Source organism: Giraffa tippelskirchi, chromosome 9 (genome assembly GCF_054371585.1).
Source record: "Giraffa tippelskirchi isolate mGirTip1 chromosome 9, T2T-mGirTip1v1.2.pri, whole genome shotgun sequence".
Classification (NCBI taxonomy): Eukaryota; Metazoa; Chordata; class Mammalia; order Artiodactyla; family Giraffidae; genus Giraffa; species Giraffa tippelskirchi.
In genome coordinates, this window is record NC_137283.1 from 46,990,897 (window position 1) to 47,008,614 (window position 17,718).

General features: G+C 53.2%; 1 protein-coding gene across 14 annotated transcripts in view; it reads left to right on the forward strand.

Moving 5' to 3' along the window:
* POC1A (POC1 centriolar protein A) overlaps positions 1-17,718 on the forward strand; it is a 76,389-nt gene that overhangs the window by 48,154 nt on the left and 10,517 nt on the right. For 12 of the 14 annotated variants that reach the window (XR_014064088.1, XR_014064087.1, XM_081525290.1 and 9 more), the window contains one exon: positions 9,458-9,601. The exons of 1 other annotated variant lie outside the window; for it this stretch is intronic. Coding sequence is in view for 11 of the 13 variants with exons in the window: in XM_081525290.1 (XP_081381416.1) it covers positions 9,458-9,601 (144 nt within the window). In the remaining 2 variants the exon portion in view is untranslated. Of the gene's footprint in view, positions 1-9,430; positions 9,602-17,718 lie in introns of all 14 variants that reach the window. One more of the 14 variants, XM_081525282.1, reaches the window with a different exon arrangement.

Sequence of the window (17,718 nt, forward strand, 5' to 3'; positions counted from 1 at the left end):
ACCCTGCTGCCTGCCCCGCCCTCTTCCTTCTCATTTGTGTCCCTGACCCTGGGCTCTGCCTTGCTGCCTGCCAGTGTGGGATTCTGTCTGTACCAGGTGTGATGACCTGGAGGTTTCCACCCCTAAAGGCCTGATTGGTCTCCTCCACCCTTGGAACCAGGAGAGAGCCAGGATCTCCCCTGCACACAGGAACGTTCTCCCTGCATGATGGTCTGCTTGCTTCCTGGCTGCCGCCACCAGTTTGCAATTGCTTAGCCTCTCTCTCCCCATTGCATCCTCACTCCCTTCTCCCCACAGCTTCTCTCATGGGTCATTTCAATAGGACAGTCCTACTTTTTGCTCCTGGAGGCATATCTGGACATTGCAATGCCTTTCTGTTTCCTGCATATAGCCAAGGCCCTCCTTTCATACCTTTGAAACATTTGACTTCATAAACCAGCCCTCTTGTGTAGGGGGAGATACTTGGAAACCCTCGGACAGCACAGCTGGGGAGCCAGCAGGTGATGCCTGGGTTTGAGCCCAGGAGTGGCTGACATAGCTGGGGGTGGGGGCCTCAGTTTTGCTTTGGGCCTGACTGAGGAGATAGAGGTTCCCTGATTGTACATTTAACATCTCCCATATGCCAGGGAGGCCCGTGACCCATGCCGGTGTAATAGGAGGACAGAGGCAGCATGGTCTCTGCCTCAGAGGGTGTCTCAGGAGGGGACTGTGAGGTATGAAAGTGGGCCAAGCTGCCTGCGGTCCTGCCATTTGGACAGCACTGGTTCTGAGTGAGGAGGTGTGGGTCAGCCATGTGGATCCCTCATCCTCCATGTTAGACTCATCCTGCGACCTCTTCACAGGTCGCAGATTCTTAGTTCAGAGGACTCCCTGTCTGCTTCCCATTGGTGGGAGCCTGGGGTCACAAGGTGGCTCTTACACTGAATTGAGACCTGTCATTTTGACGAGTCTGATTAGGTTCAGAGGATGTCGTCCAGCCCCTTGTCGCTGGGCCTCTTGGCTCACTCGGTGCACAGAAGACCCAGGGCCCCGCCCTCGTGGGAGTCTGGTGTGGGGAACTCACAGCGGCATCCTGCGTGCTCATACTCCTGTTGACACAGAAGCCAACAGTGGTAACCAAACCCAGTGCTCGTACTTGGGCTGGCTTGAAAGAACATTGGCAAGACTGCAGAACAATTAGATGATTTTAAGAAGCCAGAATTCCTCTTGGGTTCAGGGCTATGTTTAGAACCAGAAGTTTCCTTTCTTGTTGGACTCCGGGCCGGAACCCTAAATTATAGGGCAGACAAGACTGTAGTAGATCTAGTCCACAAATATGTGTGGGGAACACAGTACCAGCTTTCTTTTGGGCTTTGACTTGAGAAAACAGCTGTGCCTATTTCCACTGGAGAAGCTGGAGCTGAAGGGAGCCTGAGTGAGCGCAGCTCTGTCCCCTGCTCCCCTCGTCAAGGCCAGGTTTAGCAGACAGGGAGACAGGCAGACTGGATGACTGTTAGCTTTCCGTGAGGCCAAGTGTCAAAGCCAAAGGCCTGAGGTGAAAACCAAGAAACATCTGTGTGTGTGATTCTGTACCCTCGCTTAGCAGACTATGTGATGAGCAGTTGGATGAGAGATTAGGTTGAAGAGATTTAACCATGGTGTGTGTGTGTCTGTCCATTTCTTCCAACTTTGCACTCAGGGTCTGTACTAGGAGGGTACCAGTGAGCCCACCCAGGTAACTTCCATCTCCCCTCTCTAGTTAGACCCAAGCCTTGGGCAGTAGTTTCTGGATACTTTGGTGTATTACAGAGTTTCAGTTTGTGGAGCAGGCTGGGCAGAGGACAAGGTCCAGTGTTAGAGATTAAAAGAAAAGGAGACATTTCAGTCTTGAACAAGTGTTAATAATTAACCACCCCACCCAACCAGAGGGGGGCATTCTGTCAGGTCAGCTTGTGACATCTTTGTGGTAAAACTCCAACCTCTTCTGGCTTCCAGCCAGCTGTGTGCAGACCTCACTCGCTTGTGACTGGCAAGCTGTGTATGGACCCCTGAGCAGCTGAGGCCAAAGTTCCAGAGACTGGGTGGCTGCTGCTTGGGAAACCCTGCCTGGGACATGTGCTAACAACCAGGGAGTCACTGAAATGTGACTCTCACCCTCTGCATTTGGAAACCATCACCCCCAGACCAGTGGTGGCCCTCACGGGCCTCACCTGTGGTCTTCAACCTTAGGTTTCACCCATTGCTCATGTCCCCTGGCCAGGCAGTGATTTTCACCTTGAGAACAGAGTGGCGGTGATGGGAGTGTCAAATACAGTGTCATGTGATGGACTGGTTGGTGTCCTAAGGGCATTTCAGTTGTAACCGCATCTTTTTTAGGTCAGACTTATTAATATACAAATAGTAACATTCACCATTTTTAAAAGTGAACCGTTCTGTGAGTTTCAATAGTTATCACTACCATGATCAAGTTATAGAATATTTCCATTATCTCCCAAATTTCCCTGTGCTTCTTTGTAGTCAATCCTGTCCATCCACCTCCAGCCCCAGGCAACCACTAATCTGCTTTCTCCATTTTTCAGAATTTGATATAAATGAAATCATACAGTTATATACTCCTTTTAGTCTGATTTCTTTTGACCTAATTATTTTGACAGTCACCCACGTTGTTACATTTATCAATAGTCATTTTTCTTTTCTTTTTTTTTTTTTTTAGTATTTATTTATTTGGCCGCACTGGGTCTTAGTTATGGCATATGGGATCTAGTTCCCTGACCAGGGATTGATCCTGGGCCCCCAGCATTGGGAGCACAGAGTCTTAACCATTGGACCACCAGGAAGTCTCTTCCTTGCCTTTTTGAGTGTCTCATAATTTTTTATTGAATGCCAGTCAACATGTTGAGGATGGCAGAGGCTGAGGTAAATAGTCTTACCAGGAGTTGAGCTTAGTTCAGCATTTTCTTGCACTTAAGGTGACGTGTGGGTGTTGGACGATTTTTCTCAATGTTCCTGCTCCACCCCCAGCTTTCAGTCTAGCCTGGGGGCCTGCCCCTTAGAGAGTGTCTGTGTCTGTGGTCTTGTCCCTCCCCTGGCAGTAGACTGTTACTGCTTATTCCCTGTTGCTCGCTAACTTTGTTGGAGGGATTTTCTGTGTCCTGGGCCAGCTTCAGGCTTAGGCTCTGTGTCCCTGGGTCTCAGGAGTAGGGCATTCTCAGTAGTGCTGCCCCTCCCTCAGCGTTTGAAGACCTCAGTGATCTCTCAGGATGGTTTCCTGCCTTTGCCACAGGAATAAAGGGTTTTATCTCTTTTTGCTCTTCTCATAGTTTAAGAATTGTGTTCCACAGGTGACAGGGATCTTGGTGGAGCTTCGTGCCTTTTCCGTGACTACTTCCCTCCTCCGGGCCTGCACCCTCAAGGATCATCTTCTTCCATCCCTGCACCCCACCCTCCCCACCCCATCTTTCTAATGAATGCCCAGTGGGGGTCTATGGAGAAGACCTTTCAGTTCAGTTAGACAGTTCAGTCACTCAGTCGTGTCTGACTCTTTGCGACCTCATGGATTGCATCGCGCCAGGCTTCCCTGTCCATCACCAACTCCCAGAGCTTGTTCAGACTCATGTCCATCAAGTCGGTGATGCCATCCAACCTTCTCATCCTCTGTCATCCTGTTCTCTTGCCTTCAGTCTTTCCCAGCATCAGGTTCTTTTCCAGTGAGTCAGTTCTTTGCATCACGTGGCCAAAGTATTGGAGTTTCAGCTTCAGCATCAGTTCTTCCAATGAATATTCAGAACTGAGTTCCTTTAGGATGGACTGGTTTGATCTCCTTGCAGTCCAAGGGACTCGCGAGTCATTTCCAACACCACAGTTCAAAAGTATCAGTTCTCTGGCGTTCAGCTTTCTTTATAGTCCAACTCTCACATCCATACATGACTACTGGAAAAACCATAGCTTTGATCAGGCAGACCTTTGTTGGCAAAGTAATATCTCTGCTTTTTAATATGCTGTCTAGGTTGGTCATAGCTTTTCTTCCAAGGAGCAAGTGTCTTTCAATTTCATGGCTACAGTCACCATCTGCAGTGATGGAGCCCAAGAAAATTAACTCTCTCACTGTTTCCATTGTTTCCCCATCTATTTGCCACAAAGTGATGGGACCAGATGCTGTGAGCTTAGTTTTCTGAACGTTGCGTTTTAAGCCAGCTTTTTCAGTCTCCTCTGACTTTCATCAAGAGGCTCTTTAGTTCCTCTTCACTTTTTGTCATCTGCATATCTGAGGTTATTGATATTTCTTCCGGCAATCTTGATTCCAGCTTGTGCTTCATCCAGCCCGGCATTTCACATAATGTACTCTGCATATAAGTGAAATAAACAGGGTGACGATATACAGCCTTGATGTACTCCTTTCCCATTTTGGAAGACCCTTTGAGCAGGTACAAACTCCCCTTGTTCCTATGGGTTCTTCCCTCTCACCCTGGCCTCACTCAACCTTGCAGCTTGTTAACATGGAAACCTAGTTCTTCTCACCACTTGTATGGCACTCGGTGTCCCTCTTTCCCAGGCTTTGCTGGAGGTGAGCTGATGCTCACTTCCTGTTTTCCTTGGAAGAGTCTACCTTTCCTTACATTCCAGGCTAGTTGTTTTCTCTGTGATCTCAACACTCTGATTTAAGATAAGTTAACTCTAAGTCGTGAAAGTTGGACTATAAAGAAAGCTGAGTGCCAAAGAATTGATGCTTTTGAACTGTGGTGTTGGAGAAGACTCTTGAGAGTCCCTTGGACTGCAAGGAGATCAAACCAGTCCATCCTAAAGGCAATCAGTCCTGAATATTCATTGGAAGGACTGATGCTGAAGCTGAAACTCTAGTACTTTGGCCACCTGATGCAAAGAACTGACTCATTGGAAAAGACCCGGATGCTGGGAATGGTTGAAGGCGGGAGGAGAAGGGGACAATGGAGAATGAGATGGATGGCATCACCGGCTCAATGGACATGAGTTTGAGCAAGCTTCGGGAGTTGGTGATGGACAGGGAGACCTGGCATGCCGCAGTCCATGGGGTTGCAAAGAGTCAGACACGACTGAGTGACTGAACTGAACTGTCAGTCGTGTCCAACTCTTTGCGACCCCATGGACTATAGCCCGCCAGGCTCCTCTGTCCATGGAATAATTGTCCAGGCAAGAATACTGGAGTGGGTTGCCATTCCCTTCTCCAGGGATAAGTTAAGATCCTTTTAGATTGTCTTTTTCTTGTTAGGATGGGATTATCTTGGGCGGGAGTTCATTATCCATGTCCGCCTCTTGATGATGAAAAAGTGAGACCAGAGTAGTCAATCCAGAGAACAGTTAAGAACTTACCCAGATGGCTTGACTTTTTGTCCAGGAAGGACCTGCAGGCCATTACTTTGTTTTATAATGAAGATATGTGGGTTGGTTACCCGTATATTTGAGTGGCTGAGAGCAATCACAGATGCTATGCAGTTCCTACTGTGTGCAGTGCTGAGCTCCTGGTGGCATGTGACAGGCTGGCAGCAACAGAAACAGAGGCAAGCAGGTTAGCTTACTGTGAGAGCCCAGGATCCTGCACCAGGGTGGGGACACCTGCAGATCCCAAGTGAGATTTCCACAAAGTTAGGTTGATTCATATATTTGAGGATGAGATGGTTAAATAACATCATTGATTCCATGGACATGAGTTTGTGCAAACTCTGGGAAATAGTGGAGTACAGGGAAGTCTGGCGTGCTGCAGTCCATGGGGTCACAAAAAGTTGGACATGACTTAGCCACTGAACAACAGCATAATTCTGAGTTTCACCTTTTTTTTTTTCTTGTAATGTTAAGATGTTTTTATTTGGTAAGAGTGAAAGTTGTTGACTTGGTGCAGCTCCCTACATATGTATGTGTGGGACGAATGCTGTTACAATTTTACTTGTGATAGACCTAGCTGAGGACCACCAGGCAGGGCCCCTGGTACCCTTTGATGTTGAACAGACAACCCCTTAAACACTGCTCTTGATGTCCCGTCACTGTCATTACCCACAGCCTGACACGTGCGCCTCTTCCTACTCTTGCCCATCACCTTCTTATCTCTGCTTTATCACTTATTTGCCAAGCTCTCGGGGAATGCCACATCTGCAAAGTGCTCAAGTGCAGGTGAGCAGCTATGTGGGGTGGAACTGCTGGCCCTTTGCCTTGCGGGGAGGGAGGTGTCATTCCACAGGAATGTTGTCATGGTGGGCTTGGCTCTTTGAGGTGTGGTCGAGTGAGTGTGGAGGGCCTGCCCGCTCTGTGTTCAGCTCTGCCATGCAGACATTCCAGGGCAGGTGGGGCTGGGGAATGATGCAAAAAATATTAGAGCCGAGAGCTGGGAGCCTCCATGAGGATGGAAGAGAGGCTCTGGACATGTGGAAGCAAATCCACAGGTGATGTCCCCTGTCAAGAGGCTGCTTCCTGTCAGGAACTGCCTGTACTTTGAGTTCAGATCCCAGCTGTCATTTCCTGTATTAGAATAAGTTATTTAACCTCCCTGATTCTGCTTCCCCATCTGAAAATTAAGGCTAGTGATGCCTGCTGTGAAGGGTCATTTTAGGGATTAAATTAAGTGACATCTAAAATGCTGGCACATAGGTCACAAGTAAACCACAGCAGTGTCTGTCTTTATGTGCCAGACTGGCAGTGTGTTAAGTGCTGTAATGTCTGTAGTCCTGGTGAAAGTAAAAGCAAGAGCAAATGGCGTGGCTGGAGGAATAGCCCAGGGCAGGCAGAACCCTGGACTTGTGAGCAAGGCTGGAGGCTGGGTACCTTCTGACAGTTACTTCCTGTCTGAGCTCAGGTTCCTGCAGCCTCTCTTCCTGAGGCCGCCGCCCTGTTTGGGGCACGTGGCTGCTGTCCTCAGTCTTCCTTTGGAGTTGGCTCAGCTTGGGCTCAGAAGGAGGGTTCCTGTTGCTGAAGTCAGTGGTGCTCATCCCCACCCCTGCCTCCAGAGGCTTGGCTTGGCACTGTCCGTTTCTGAGCCATTTTGCAGAAACACTCAGAATTTCCATCCCGTCCTTCCCCGGCAGCAGGCAGCGCCCGACTGGTCACTCCTTGAGAACGCTGGTTGTCAGGACAGAGGGCTGCCAGGTTCCCATCCTCCCTCTGGTGGCCTTTCCTGAGGGAGCCAGGGGGACTCAGTGACAGGAGGAAGAGCCTGCGTGTCTGCAAGGGGGTTCTTTGGAAGTAGTGGGCATAGACTCCTCCAGAAAGCCCTGTGGGTGATTCGTAGATAAGTGTTTCTCACAGTCCAGCCCTTGGAAGTGCAGGCCCAGTTGTCACCCCCATTTTACAGATGAGGAAGTGGAGGCCCAGAGGGATTAAAACTCTTGCCTAGGGCCACCTAGCCTGTTAGGGGTGGAGCTCAGATGTTGGCCAGGGACTGTTTGAGTCCCTGCTATTCCCTGCGGCACTCTGCTCTGTCTCCCAACAGAACTGCCTGCGTTTGGGGGCCGCTGTGGTGAAGGCCAGTCAAGGCTTCTGAAACATTTCCCTTTGGGATGGGCTTTGAGAGCTGAAGTGTAACAACTCCTAGAGGACTGGAAGACCCCTAGGCCCCATGGGCCAAGGTCTTAACAATGGCCACAGCAGACGGCTTGTGGATGTGGTGCTGCCCCTGTTTTCAATTATGCTCCTCAGGTTTGTGTCTCACATTCAAGTTCTCTTTAAGCACTGGGGCCTGCATTTTTCCAAGTTCAAATTGATGTGCACTTGAGAGTTTGTTAGCTATGAGATTAGAACATTTTCCTAATAAAGGAAAATATGCAGGTAGGGGCCACGTGCTGAGCTGCCCTTCTTTGCTGGTTGGTACTTGTCTTCTGGGTGGATTTTTTTCAAGGATGCTGAGGCCTGCCCAGGGGAGCACGCCCAGGGCAGAGCCACTGGATTTGTCCCAGAGATGGGCCAACTCAGATGAGATGCCAGCTGGCTGCTGATCCTAGGTGAGCCGCAGTCCTAGCTGGTATTCTGCAGTGGCCGTGGCTTTGAAGGATGGGGAGTGCTGGCTGGAGTGCCCTGGGCTCTGTTGTGTTTGGGGAGTTGACAGGCTTTGAGCCCAATGATGTGTCCTGGGTTTAGAGGGGAGAGGAGTGATGAGTGCAGGCAGGAGACAGGGAGAGAGACACGGACATGTGGGTGGGTGGCGGGCAGTCTAGCTTTTTGATTCTTCCCACTCATGTGTCCTGTTTCTGGAGATGCAGTGGCTGGAGGAACAGGGTAGGGGTAGGGCAGGTCCAGGTGTGCAGGAGCACAGAGGAGCTTCTGATTGGGCATGAGGGGTTGCAAGGTGAGTGGAGGATAAGGATGCTTGGAGCAGGGGAAAAGAAGGGTGGATGAGGGGACCCTGGGAGCTGGGCACAGAGGGCAGAGGTGGGAGCAGCGCTGGGGGAGGAGGCAGGCTAGAGCAGGGTCACCTGTCAAGGGGCTTGAATTTTCTCTCAGAGCCTGTGGAGAGCCCTGGAGGGCTGGCAAAAGCCAAAGAATGACGTGTAACATTTTGAATGTCTGTCAGTCAGATTGTGGTTTAAAACACTGAGTCCCAAGGGTGGCTGCATTTATGGGTTACTGGGGTTTGGGGCTGGCCTCAAAACTGACACTGAGGAGTGTCAGCCTCGCTGAGCATGTCCTTCCCACAGGGAACAAGTCCATAGAGGAATTATATCTTCCTGAGGCATCTGCCACCGTGTCCTTGGGAACCAAGTGGTTCCTGGCATCCTGCTCTGCTGCACATTTGCCTGATGCTTCTGGGGTCTGGAAAAGCCTTTGTGTGCAGAGCAGTGCCTGACTTTGGGGAGACACACATTGGACTGGATTAGTCCATTTAGGAAATCACTTGTCCAGTGGCGGTGGTAGCAGGGGAGGATGGCTTCTGCATTTGGGAACTGAGGATCTTAGACAGGAGCACCAAGTCCTTCAGGTTCCTGGAGTCTTCTCTGAAGCAGCGTGGGGCACCTGTCCTGTGGATGCTGACTCCACCAGCCATTAGACCAGCACTTTCACAAAGAATCTGTCTCCCCAGGGGATCTGTGCCAGGGCAGGGCCGGACCCTTCCCTTAGTTCTGGGCCATCCCATCCCTGGGGTGGGGAGTGGGCATTGGGCTAACTAGGAGGAAGGGTGACTTCAGGACCCCTGGACTCTGAGAGGTCTCACACTGAAGGCTGCAGGTCTTGTGAAGAGCTGGCAGCCCTTGGCCTCTCTTGAGGACCTCTAAGAGCCCAGCCTGACATCCCTCCCAGGGCCCTGCAGCCTGGACTGCCGATTGCTTTGATCTCACTCCTCGCTCTCAGTCTCTGCTCGGAAAGGAGGGCCCAGAGGTGGAGTCCCATCCTTGCTCGCCAACATTTGGAACTTATCTTCTCAAGTTTGCTGGTGGTTTTCCCCTTGATCCTTTGAGGGGCTCTTGTTTTCCTCAGTGTTTCCTCAAGACTAAAGGGCTCTCTTTCCTTTCATCATCTTCAGCCAGAAGTGGACCCCCTCGTCCCGCCAGGCAGGGGCAGGAGTCAGGAATCGATGCAGAGCCAATCCCAGGAGCCCATGAGCATGCCCCAGTCGCTGACCAGCACGCTGGAGCACATCGTGGGCCAGTTGGACGTCCTCACCCAGGTAGGCTATGACATGGACTCCCCCCATCATCTGCACTTGCCCTGGCATTCGGACCATTTGAAGTTGGCCTGCTGGTCCCGGGTTTTTAAAAAACATAGTGTCCTTATTTTTGAGCCCAAATGAAAGCAATGGCAGTACCTGCCCTGGGATCCTGTCTCTCAGAGCCATTCAATCCCTGGCCTGATTTTGGACCCCAAAATCACCAACACTGAATCCTGCCAGGGAGTGCCCACCCAGTGTTGGCTTGGGCCACAACAGAGCTTTGAAAGAAACACTGTCTCTTCGTTCGACTACTCACTGGGTGGGCACTCCAGGGACATGCCAGGAACTGTGCACAGAGAGTCAAGGCACCGAGAGCCCAGCCAGGCTCTGGGTTTGAGATGGCACTGCTCCATATCCTCTGAGCAGCCTTGGAGATACCCCTATGGCTCTCCAAGCCCTGGTGTGCTTGTCTATCATGAGCCTGCCGTGTTTTGTTTGTTTGTTGTGACAGGTCTTAGTTGCAGCATGCAGGATCCTTAGTTGTGGCATGTGTGATCTAGTTCCCTGACCAGGAATCGAACCCAGGTCCCCTGCATTGGAAAGTGTGGAGTATTAGCCACTGGACCACCAGGGAAGTCCCAAGGCTGCCATATTTGTGGTCAGAATTAAAGGAGATGAGTCTGCAAGCAGTGTTTGGCCTGTGCCTACCCCTGGGTAGCTGCTCAATAAATGTTAGCTGCGGCGTTGACCACCCTCATCTGTGAGAGCCATGTGCCCCCCCCCCCAACCAGGCGTGTAAATGCATCTGGCTGCTTACGGACAGCGGTCTGTGCAGTGCAGAGATTTTAGTGAAGCAGAATGCCCTGACAAGAGGTGGTGGCCAGCACCGTGGGCATGCCCAGAGGGCCTCTCGTCCTGGGCTAGAAGAGCAGTTCTGCACAGGGAGCAGCAGGATGCCTGCAGGTCTGGGCCAGGGGTGAAGGTGGGGACCGCGAGCACATCCAAGCAGTGAGCAGAGTCCAGCACAGCGAACATGAGGTATATAGGTGGTGGTGGCGACTGGGTGACCGCAGGATTTAAAGATCCTCAGGCTCCTGCCTGCCTTGGCTTTGGGTGCAGACCCCTCTCCTGTGCCAGCTCACAGGTAGAGGGAGGACGCAGGAAGGAGGCAGAGTACCCTTGAATCTCTGATGGAGATGGGAGTGAAGTGGCATGGTGTCCCTTCAATACCGCTGGCTGCAGGCTAAGTTCGAAGAGCTCCTCCACACGGCGTCATACGGTCCATGTGTCACAGCATCCCAGCTACTATTGGCACGCCTTGGACCCACTGCAGGATGGACATTTGAGGGGAAAGGTCTGGCATCGGTGACTGGGGGGGATGGTGAGACTGGGTGCACATCACGCTGACATCCCTGAGCTCCCTGAGCCCTGGAAGAGAAGGCCTGTGCTGAGAGAAGGGGGAGAAGCAAAGACTTATAAAACACCCCCCACCTCAGAGCCATCAGAAAGTGCCCAGCCTGCCTCGTGTTCTTCACAGCCTCGTCAAGTGAGAGATCAGGGGAGGTGGAATGAGTTAGAACTTTATAGGATAAAATTGGAAATCAAGTCTGAGAGGGTGGTTAAAAATAGCCTCATTGCATCCAGAGGAGTATAACACTAAAAACATTTCCTGTCACTGTGTTTTAAAGGCGTACACAGAAGGTTCTGTTATGTGTTAGCAGTCAGGAGTCTGATAGTAACTTTGTAAGAAACTGGCATTTCAGGGAATAACTGAGCCTCTCTGCCTTGGCCTGTGGCCGGGCTCACACCTTTCAGCACCTTTGCAAGTCCAGACAGCACTGCACGCCTAACCAAAGGCCAAGCCCATCAGCCAGTCACCTGCTGTGCTGGACACTGTGCATTCCTGGAAGCTAGAGTGTGGCTTGTTTCTGACGGACTCAACTTGGGTTCCAAGGTGAAGTCCCCATCGAGGTCTTAGAGTGCAACCCGTTTTCGAGATGGTGTGTGTTGGGGGAGTGTCTGCACTAAATCGCATGCCAACTCGGGCTTGGTCGTTGGTAGTTTTCCACTCCCACGTCCTCTCCTAGAGTGGTGGTTTTAAATGAGGTGTTCAGCCCCAGCCAGAGCTGCCCCATTCGGGTTGGAGGGTCCCCGGCCCCTCCTTTCAGGACCAGCCTGGCCGCAGACTGTCCTTTCTGGAAGCTCCCTTCAGGTGTAGAGCTGGATGACCACTACTATCCTTGTCCCTGGGTGGGTATCTCAGCCGGGCTCTGCGCCTCCCGTGGGTACTGGCCTCAGACGCTGCCCCCTTGGCCATGCTCCTCACCATCTGACGCACGTCTGTGCTCTGGAGGAGCCGGGGGTGTCTTGGCCACCCCAACACTGACTCCCACTTAGTTCAGAGTCCCCTCTCCCTTACATCAGTGCCCCTCCCCTCCCCCACAAGGAAGTGTACTTCTAAGCAGCCTCTGAGAGGGACACAGGCTTCTGTCCTGCTGAACATTCTTCAGGGAGGAAGCCTGGGGCTGCAGTGGGCAGTGGCTGGGTGTTTAGTGGAGTCAGAGTCCCAGGTGACAGCCAGCACCCCGCTGTGGAGGTTCATGGTCCTCAGAGCCTGCCTTCTGCTGGTGCGACCCGCTGAGTTTATCTGCAGACCAAACCTGACCTTCCTGAAAGTTACGGTTCGATGCTCTTGCTTAGTGCTCTGTGGTCATAGCCCAGTGGCCCAGCCTCTGAGGCCAGCTAGCCAGAAAGCACACCCCTTGCCTTGGCCCTTCTTTGTGTTGGAGAGACCCCCCCCCTTTGCCCCTGTAGAGTTGCTGTTTGGGGTTTCACTGCCACTGAGCTCCTCAGGACCTTGATCCCACCTGGCCACCTTACATATCCCTGTTACCTGTGGGGAGCCGTGGTCTACCCTTGGGTGACAAGGCTGCTCTGCTCAGCTCTGTGAGCCACTGCCCATTAGCCTGGGCGTACTTGCTCTCTTGGGCTTGGGGGCCAGATCCATCACTCATCACCTGGGTAACCTTGGGCAGGGGACGGGGCTTCCCAGAGCCTCAGCCTTCTCGCATGTGAAGTGGGGGCAGCCCAGCCTGCTTGTGTCGTCTGAGCGCTGTGGTGAATCTCCAGGTTACCTGGGTGCTAGACTGGCGCTGACTGTGAAGCAGGACATGAGGGAGATGTTCTCGGGATCCGCGTGGGAGCGCACCAGTGTGATCAGGTGACACAGGAGTGGACATGCCACAGGTCTCTTTAACTGCCGGAGTCCCAGGAATGCTTTTGAGCTGCCTGGAGGCTCTAGTGGTCTGACTAGCCATTAGGATAGGAGGGAGATAAAGAGGTTTTTCTCCAGGTCCAGGATGTGGCAAGAGGGACCGGGGTGCCTGGAGACTGTTGAAAATTGGGTGGCTCGGGGTTGGGGGGTTGGCACTAGATGGGAGCATTGAACCCAGATCCAGGCATCTGGGCCAAGACTGAGGCTCTGCAAAGATGTATATACATAGTGTGACAGCCATCCTTTGAATTGAGTCATTGTAATGGTTGTTGGGGAAAATGTATTCCCTAACAATGAGATTTAGGTTTTTCTTTGGGAGACTTTTTGTTTTTCAAAACCCCTCATGGGAATTCTCAAGAGCAGCTAGGGCTGAGATCATGGATGTGGGTGCTGTGTACCATGTGTGCGCCCTCCCCCTCCTCCCGGGAGCCTGTCCTGCCTCCCCCCCAATCCTGTCCTGCGGCCACCCTGTCACCGTCCTGCTGGGCCTGCCCCAGTCGTCTCTTCCTGAGCTAGATGGCCTGACTGCAGAGGCCCGCATGGGGCCAGAGCAAAGCTCCAACTGGGAGTCAGAAACCCCAGATGCTCTGGCACAGCCTGGCCTCTTTCCATCTGTGTGGACTTGGAGAAGCTGTGGTTTCCTTCTCCATGGAGAGGAGACATTAGACCCTGCCCATCTATCTGTCCCGGAGGTGGGCAGCAGGGGTCGGCATCTCAGGTGGGGCCTGAGACTACTCTTTCGGCCTTCTTTCCATGAGTCTCCGCTCCCTGCTGCCCTTGGCCGGGCCCCTCCCCTTGTGGCTACTCTGAGAGAAAGGGCTCCAGGTGGACCCCTGCCAGGCCTGCCTGCTTGGTGACAGGCATTCAGTGAGTGTCCAGACAGAGGCCCTGACCTTTCCCTTTGTGTTCTCGTTGGGGTGCTGCCAAATGATTTCAGGGTCCCTTTCCCAGGTGCTGGGAAACTAACCAGTGAGCAGGGAGAGGCTGTTTTCACAGCCAGCGTCCTCACCTCCCACCCTGGCACCCTTTGCTTCCTTTACGGACTCCTGAGTGACAGAGGGTGGGTGGTGTCTGGAAGCTGCAGAGCCTTGCACCTTCCTCAGGGGTGAGGGGCGAGGGGTGAGGTGTGGCTGTGTGGATAGTACCCGGGAGCAGGGGAGGCTGCAGTGAGGGGACTGGGGCCCGGCAGGCGACCAGTGGTTTCGCCTCAGAAACCCACAGCAAAGTTATTTTTGACTCCGGTTTCATGTCTTGCTGCTTTTTAAAAATACCAAGCCATGAAATTCCTGTTCCAACTGTGTTTTTTCATGGCAGCCGTGCTCAAGACTGGGATGTCACACATTCAGGTTCCTGTGAGTCATGGGGGCCGCTGGGCTCCAGGACTGGAACCCGAGCCGTGGGAAGCAGGCGGGGGCAGGCCACCCAGCCCTGCTGGTTAGAAGGTCCAGGTTGTTGTGACTCTGATGACCTAACTCAACAAGGATAAGGATTTTGGCCTGTTTACTTTGGGGAGTTGGATACGGTGACACGTTGCTTTGAGCCCCCCTGCCCCCCATGGTCCCTGCAATTTCCTTTCTGATGGGCTGCTTAGGTGAGGTGTCTGGTTCTACCCTGGTGGGAAGGTGTGGGACTCCTGGGCCCACCTACTGTGGACTGAGCTGTCTGACCACTCTGAGGGGCTCTCAGAGTCCCTCTTTCCTGGACAGACCAGCTGTTGTTTGTGGAATACAGACTCCAAATTTTAGAGCAATTTCTCCATTTTCTCTGGAGGCGGATCCTCCCAGGTGTGTCCAGATGGAATTTGTTGGGAAGATGTAGTGAAAGTGCCCAGTGACCCCTGTTTGTGGGGTGTGTGCGCGTCCCCCACCCCCACCCCCCATGGCACGTGCACGCACAGGTAGGGCCACAGGGGTGACTGTTACTGGTTTCTGCCAAAGCGGGCCCTCCCTCAGCTGCATGTCTCCACCTTGTGTCGACTGTGTACAATCCCAAGTGGGTTTAGGAGAATCCCAGGGACAGGGGAGCCTGGTGGGCTGCCGTCTATGGAGTCGCAGAGTCGGACACGACTGAAGCGACTTAGTAGTAGTAGTAGCTTGGTGGTTATTTAAGGGCTGCCCTTGGGCCACAGATGAGTTCAGGACAGCCAGGGCTCCTGCTTCTCGGGGTTGGGAGACAAAAGACTGTTTTACCTGTTAAGAGGCTGCTTCCTGGGGACAAGGGACTGAAGATACTCTGGTCTGTTGGACACTTTGGGTCCACCTCCAGACAGTTGTGGAGCAGCTGGCCCTGGCCCTCCCCCAGCCCTGGTGCTCGTTCTGGCAGTTTGTCCACAGGCTTCTCTGGCTTTGCAAATGCAGAGGTATGGGGAGTACTGAGTCAGGGCCGGCACTGCTGGCAGCACTCAGAGACGGGCCGTGAGGGGGGCTGGATGGCAGCTCTGTGTTCTATCCTGTCTGTGGTTGTGGCAGAAGCACCCCCTCCCCAAAGAAGCTGCAGATGGAATGCCCCCGCCCAGCTCATGGGCTCGGGATGGCTGCGGTTACTTCTGGGAGTGTTCACTGTCGTATGAGATTTCTCCTGGGAGGCTCAGAACAGGCTTGGAGCTGGGGGAGGGGCCGCAGGAGCTGGAGCACTAGTCTAGAGCAGAGACCTCTAGGTCAGCCTGGCTCTGGGCAGGTCTCAAAGGATGGAGGAAGGGGACCCAAGCGATTTGCTCTGGGGACCCAAGGGTCCTCCCAAGAAGGGTCAAGCACAGGCCATGAGAAGGGGCCCGTGAGTCTTCTGGTTGTGACGGGCAGCCTCAAATGGGCCCATGCAGCTCTGAGATTAACCAAGCCCTAGCTGACTGCTTGGCCACTTGGTGCCCTCCTGAATGAAGCACCACAGGAGCTGGGAGGGGTTGCTGTCGGGCCTGACATTTGTCTCTGCCTCTCTGCAGAGGGCCCTGTGGGCCTGGACTATTAGTACAGACCCTCATTCTTCCCATGGTAGCCATGCCTAGGTGGAAGAGAAAAAGCAGAAAGGAGCTTTGAACTGAGCAGAGCATGGCACTTGGGGGAAATGGTTCTGTGCCCCCTATTCTGAACAGGACTTAGCTGGTGGCTCTAGAAAACTGGCCAAGATGACAGGCTGGGTCTCCTAGCGTGGTCAGTGGGCACTCGGCAGGGCAGGGGCAGCCTGTGAGTCCTGCATCCCTGCAGTGGGCCTGTTGGATGAGGGCCACAGCCTGACTTGCCAGGCTGTTACTGAGGTTTTCAGACCTCCAGTAAGCTGTCAAGCAGTCTCTCTGACTTGTGACAATTGTGTTTTATTGGGTCTTGGCTAATTAACTATTGTATATGGATTGCTAAAAATCTGAGCATCTGAAGAAATGGGATACTGAAGGTGGCCAAGGTTCATGCCCTGTTTGGACTCACCCTGGAGCCAGACCACGCCAGAGCCTATGCCTGTGCAGTGACTGGCATCCTGCATCTTGGGGTCGTGTCCCTCCCAGACCCTAGGCTTCCCAGGTGGCCTCTTCATGGCTGGCAGAGGTCAGGGTTGGTGGGGAGTGTATGGCTCAGATCTTCCTCCCGGTGGGGGTTGCACCTCATGGTCCCGGGAGCATCCAGTTTTATGGATGGTGGTGAGTGGACCTGCTTTTTATAGCCTCTTCTTTGGGGGTAAGCAGTAATATGGAAAAGCCTGTGTTTATTTAAAAGGAGTTGCTACAACGTCGCAAGGAACGTAAATTAGCCAAGATTCTCTAATCCCATAGCTAATCCACCAATAGAAAATAGTGTTTCATGTACTTCCTGAAGAGAACTAGTCCTCATTAGAGGTGGGGGTGGGGGCATGCAGAAACGCCAGAGAAATCCTATATCCCTGAGATAATGTGAAGCAGAAATGTGGACTGGAGGGCTCAAGGGACAAAAGCTCATTTTGTGATGCTGGCAGCAGGCTGCAGGATGATGAGGGGTGGTTAAAAAGACAGTTGCTGAGCCCCAGGCAGCTTGGGGGGGAATGTGTTTAGAAGCTTGTTTTTCTGTGCATCAGCTGTGTGTGATCTGGATGAGTTAACCTATCAGACAGACATCAGCATGAGCGGGAATCTCCATTCCTTCCCCTTTAAAGTTCAGGCCTTGAAGCTTTCAGTCCCATCAAGTCGGGCGTGGGGGGGAGGGGTGCGGAGGAACTGGGCTGTTTCCTGGGTTTCTGTCCTGCTTTGCACACCCTCACTTCCTGCTGAGGTCCGGAGGCTTCCTCCCTCCCCAGGCCAGCTGGCAGCAACCCCTCAGGCTCCAGCCTGTCTGCCCTCCTCTCCCTTCTCCACTGCTCCCTCAAGCCTCCCCAGATCCAAACCAAGCTGGGAGAATGTCCCTCATCAGCCAGGCAGGCTCATCCTCAGGTGCCCCAGGACCTGGACCTGCCTTCTCTGCATCCTCACGGCGCTCAGGGTCTGGTGTGTGTCCATCCAGCAGTCAGTGTGCACCTGTGACACGCCCGGGGCTGTGCCTGGGAGCGAGAATAGACAGAAACCCTGTGCCTGGCCATCAGCTGGCTGCTTGTGAGCGGACGTGCACACCTCTGACTTGAAGGCCCCCGGCCCACAGACATTTAGGCACCCGTCTCAGGCTGGGGCTGAGACGCAGACCTTTGGTGGTGGGAAGAGCCGGGCCCAGACCAGCACCCCTTCCCAAGGGAGATGGGCTAGCCCCTTCCGCCCCCACTTACCTCTGACCTGTGGCGGCTGGCAGGCCAGGGTACCGTTGAGTTAGGGTCCCACGTGTGTACACACCCACGTGCACCACCCTGAGAGCCGGAACTGGAGCTGCCAGGAGACGAGGCTGAGCCAGGCAGGCGCTGGGCCCAGCAGCCCCGC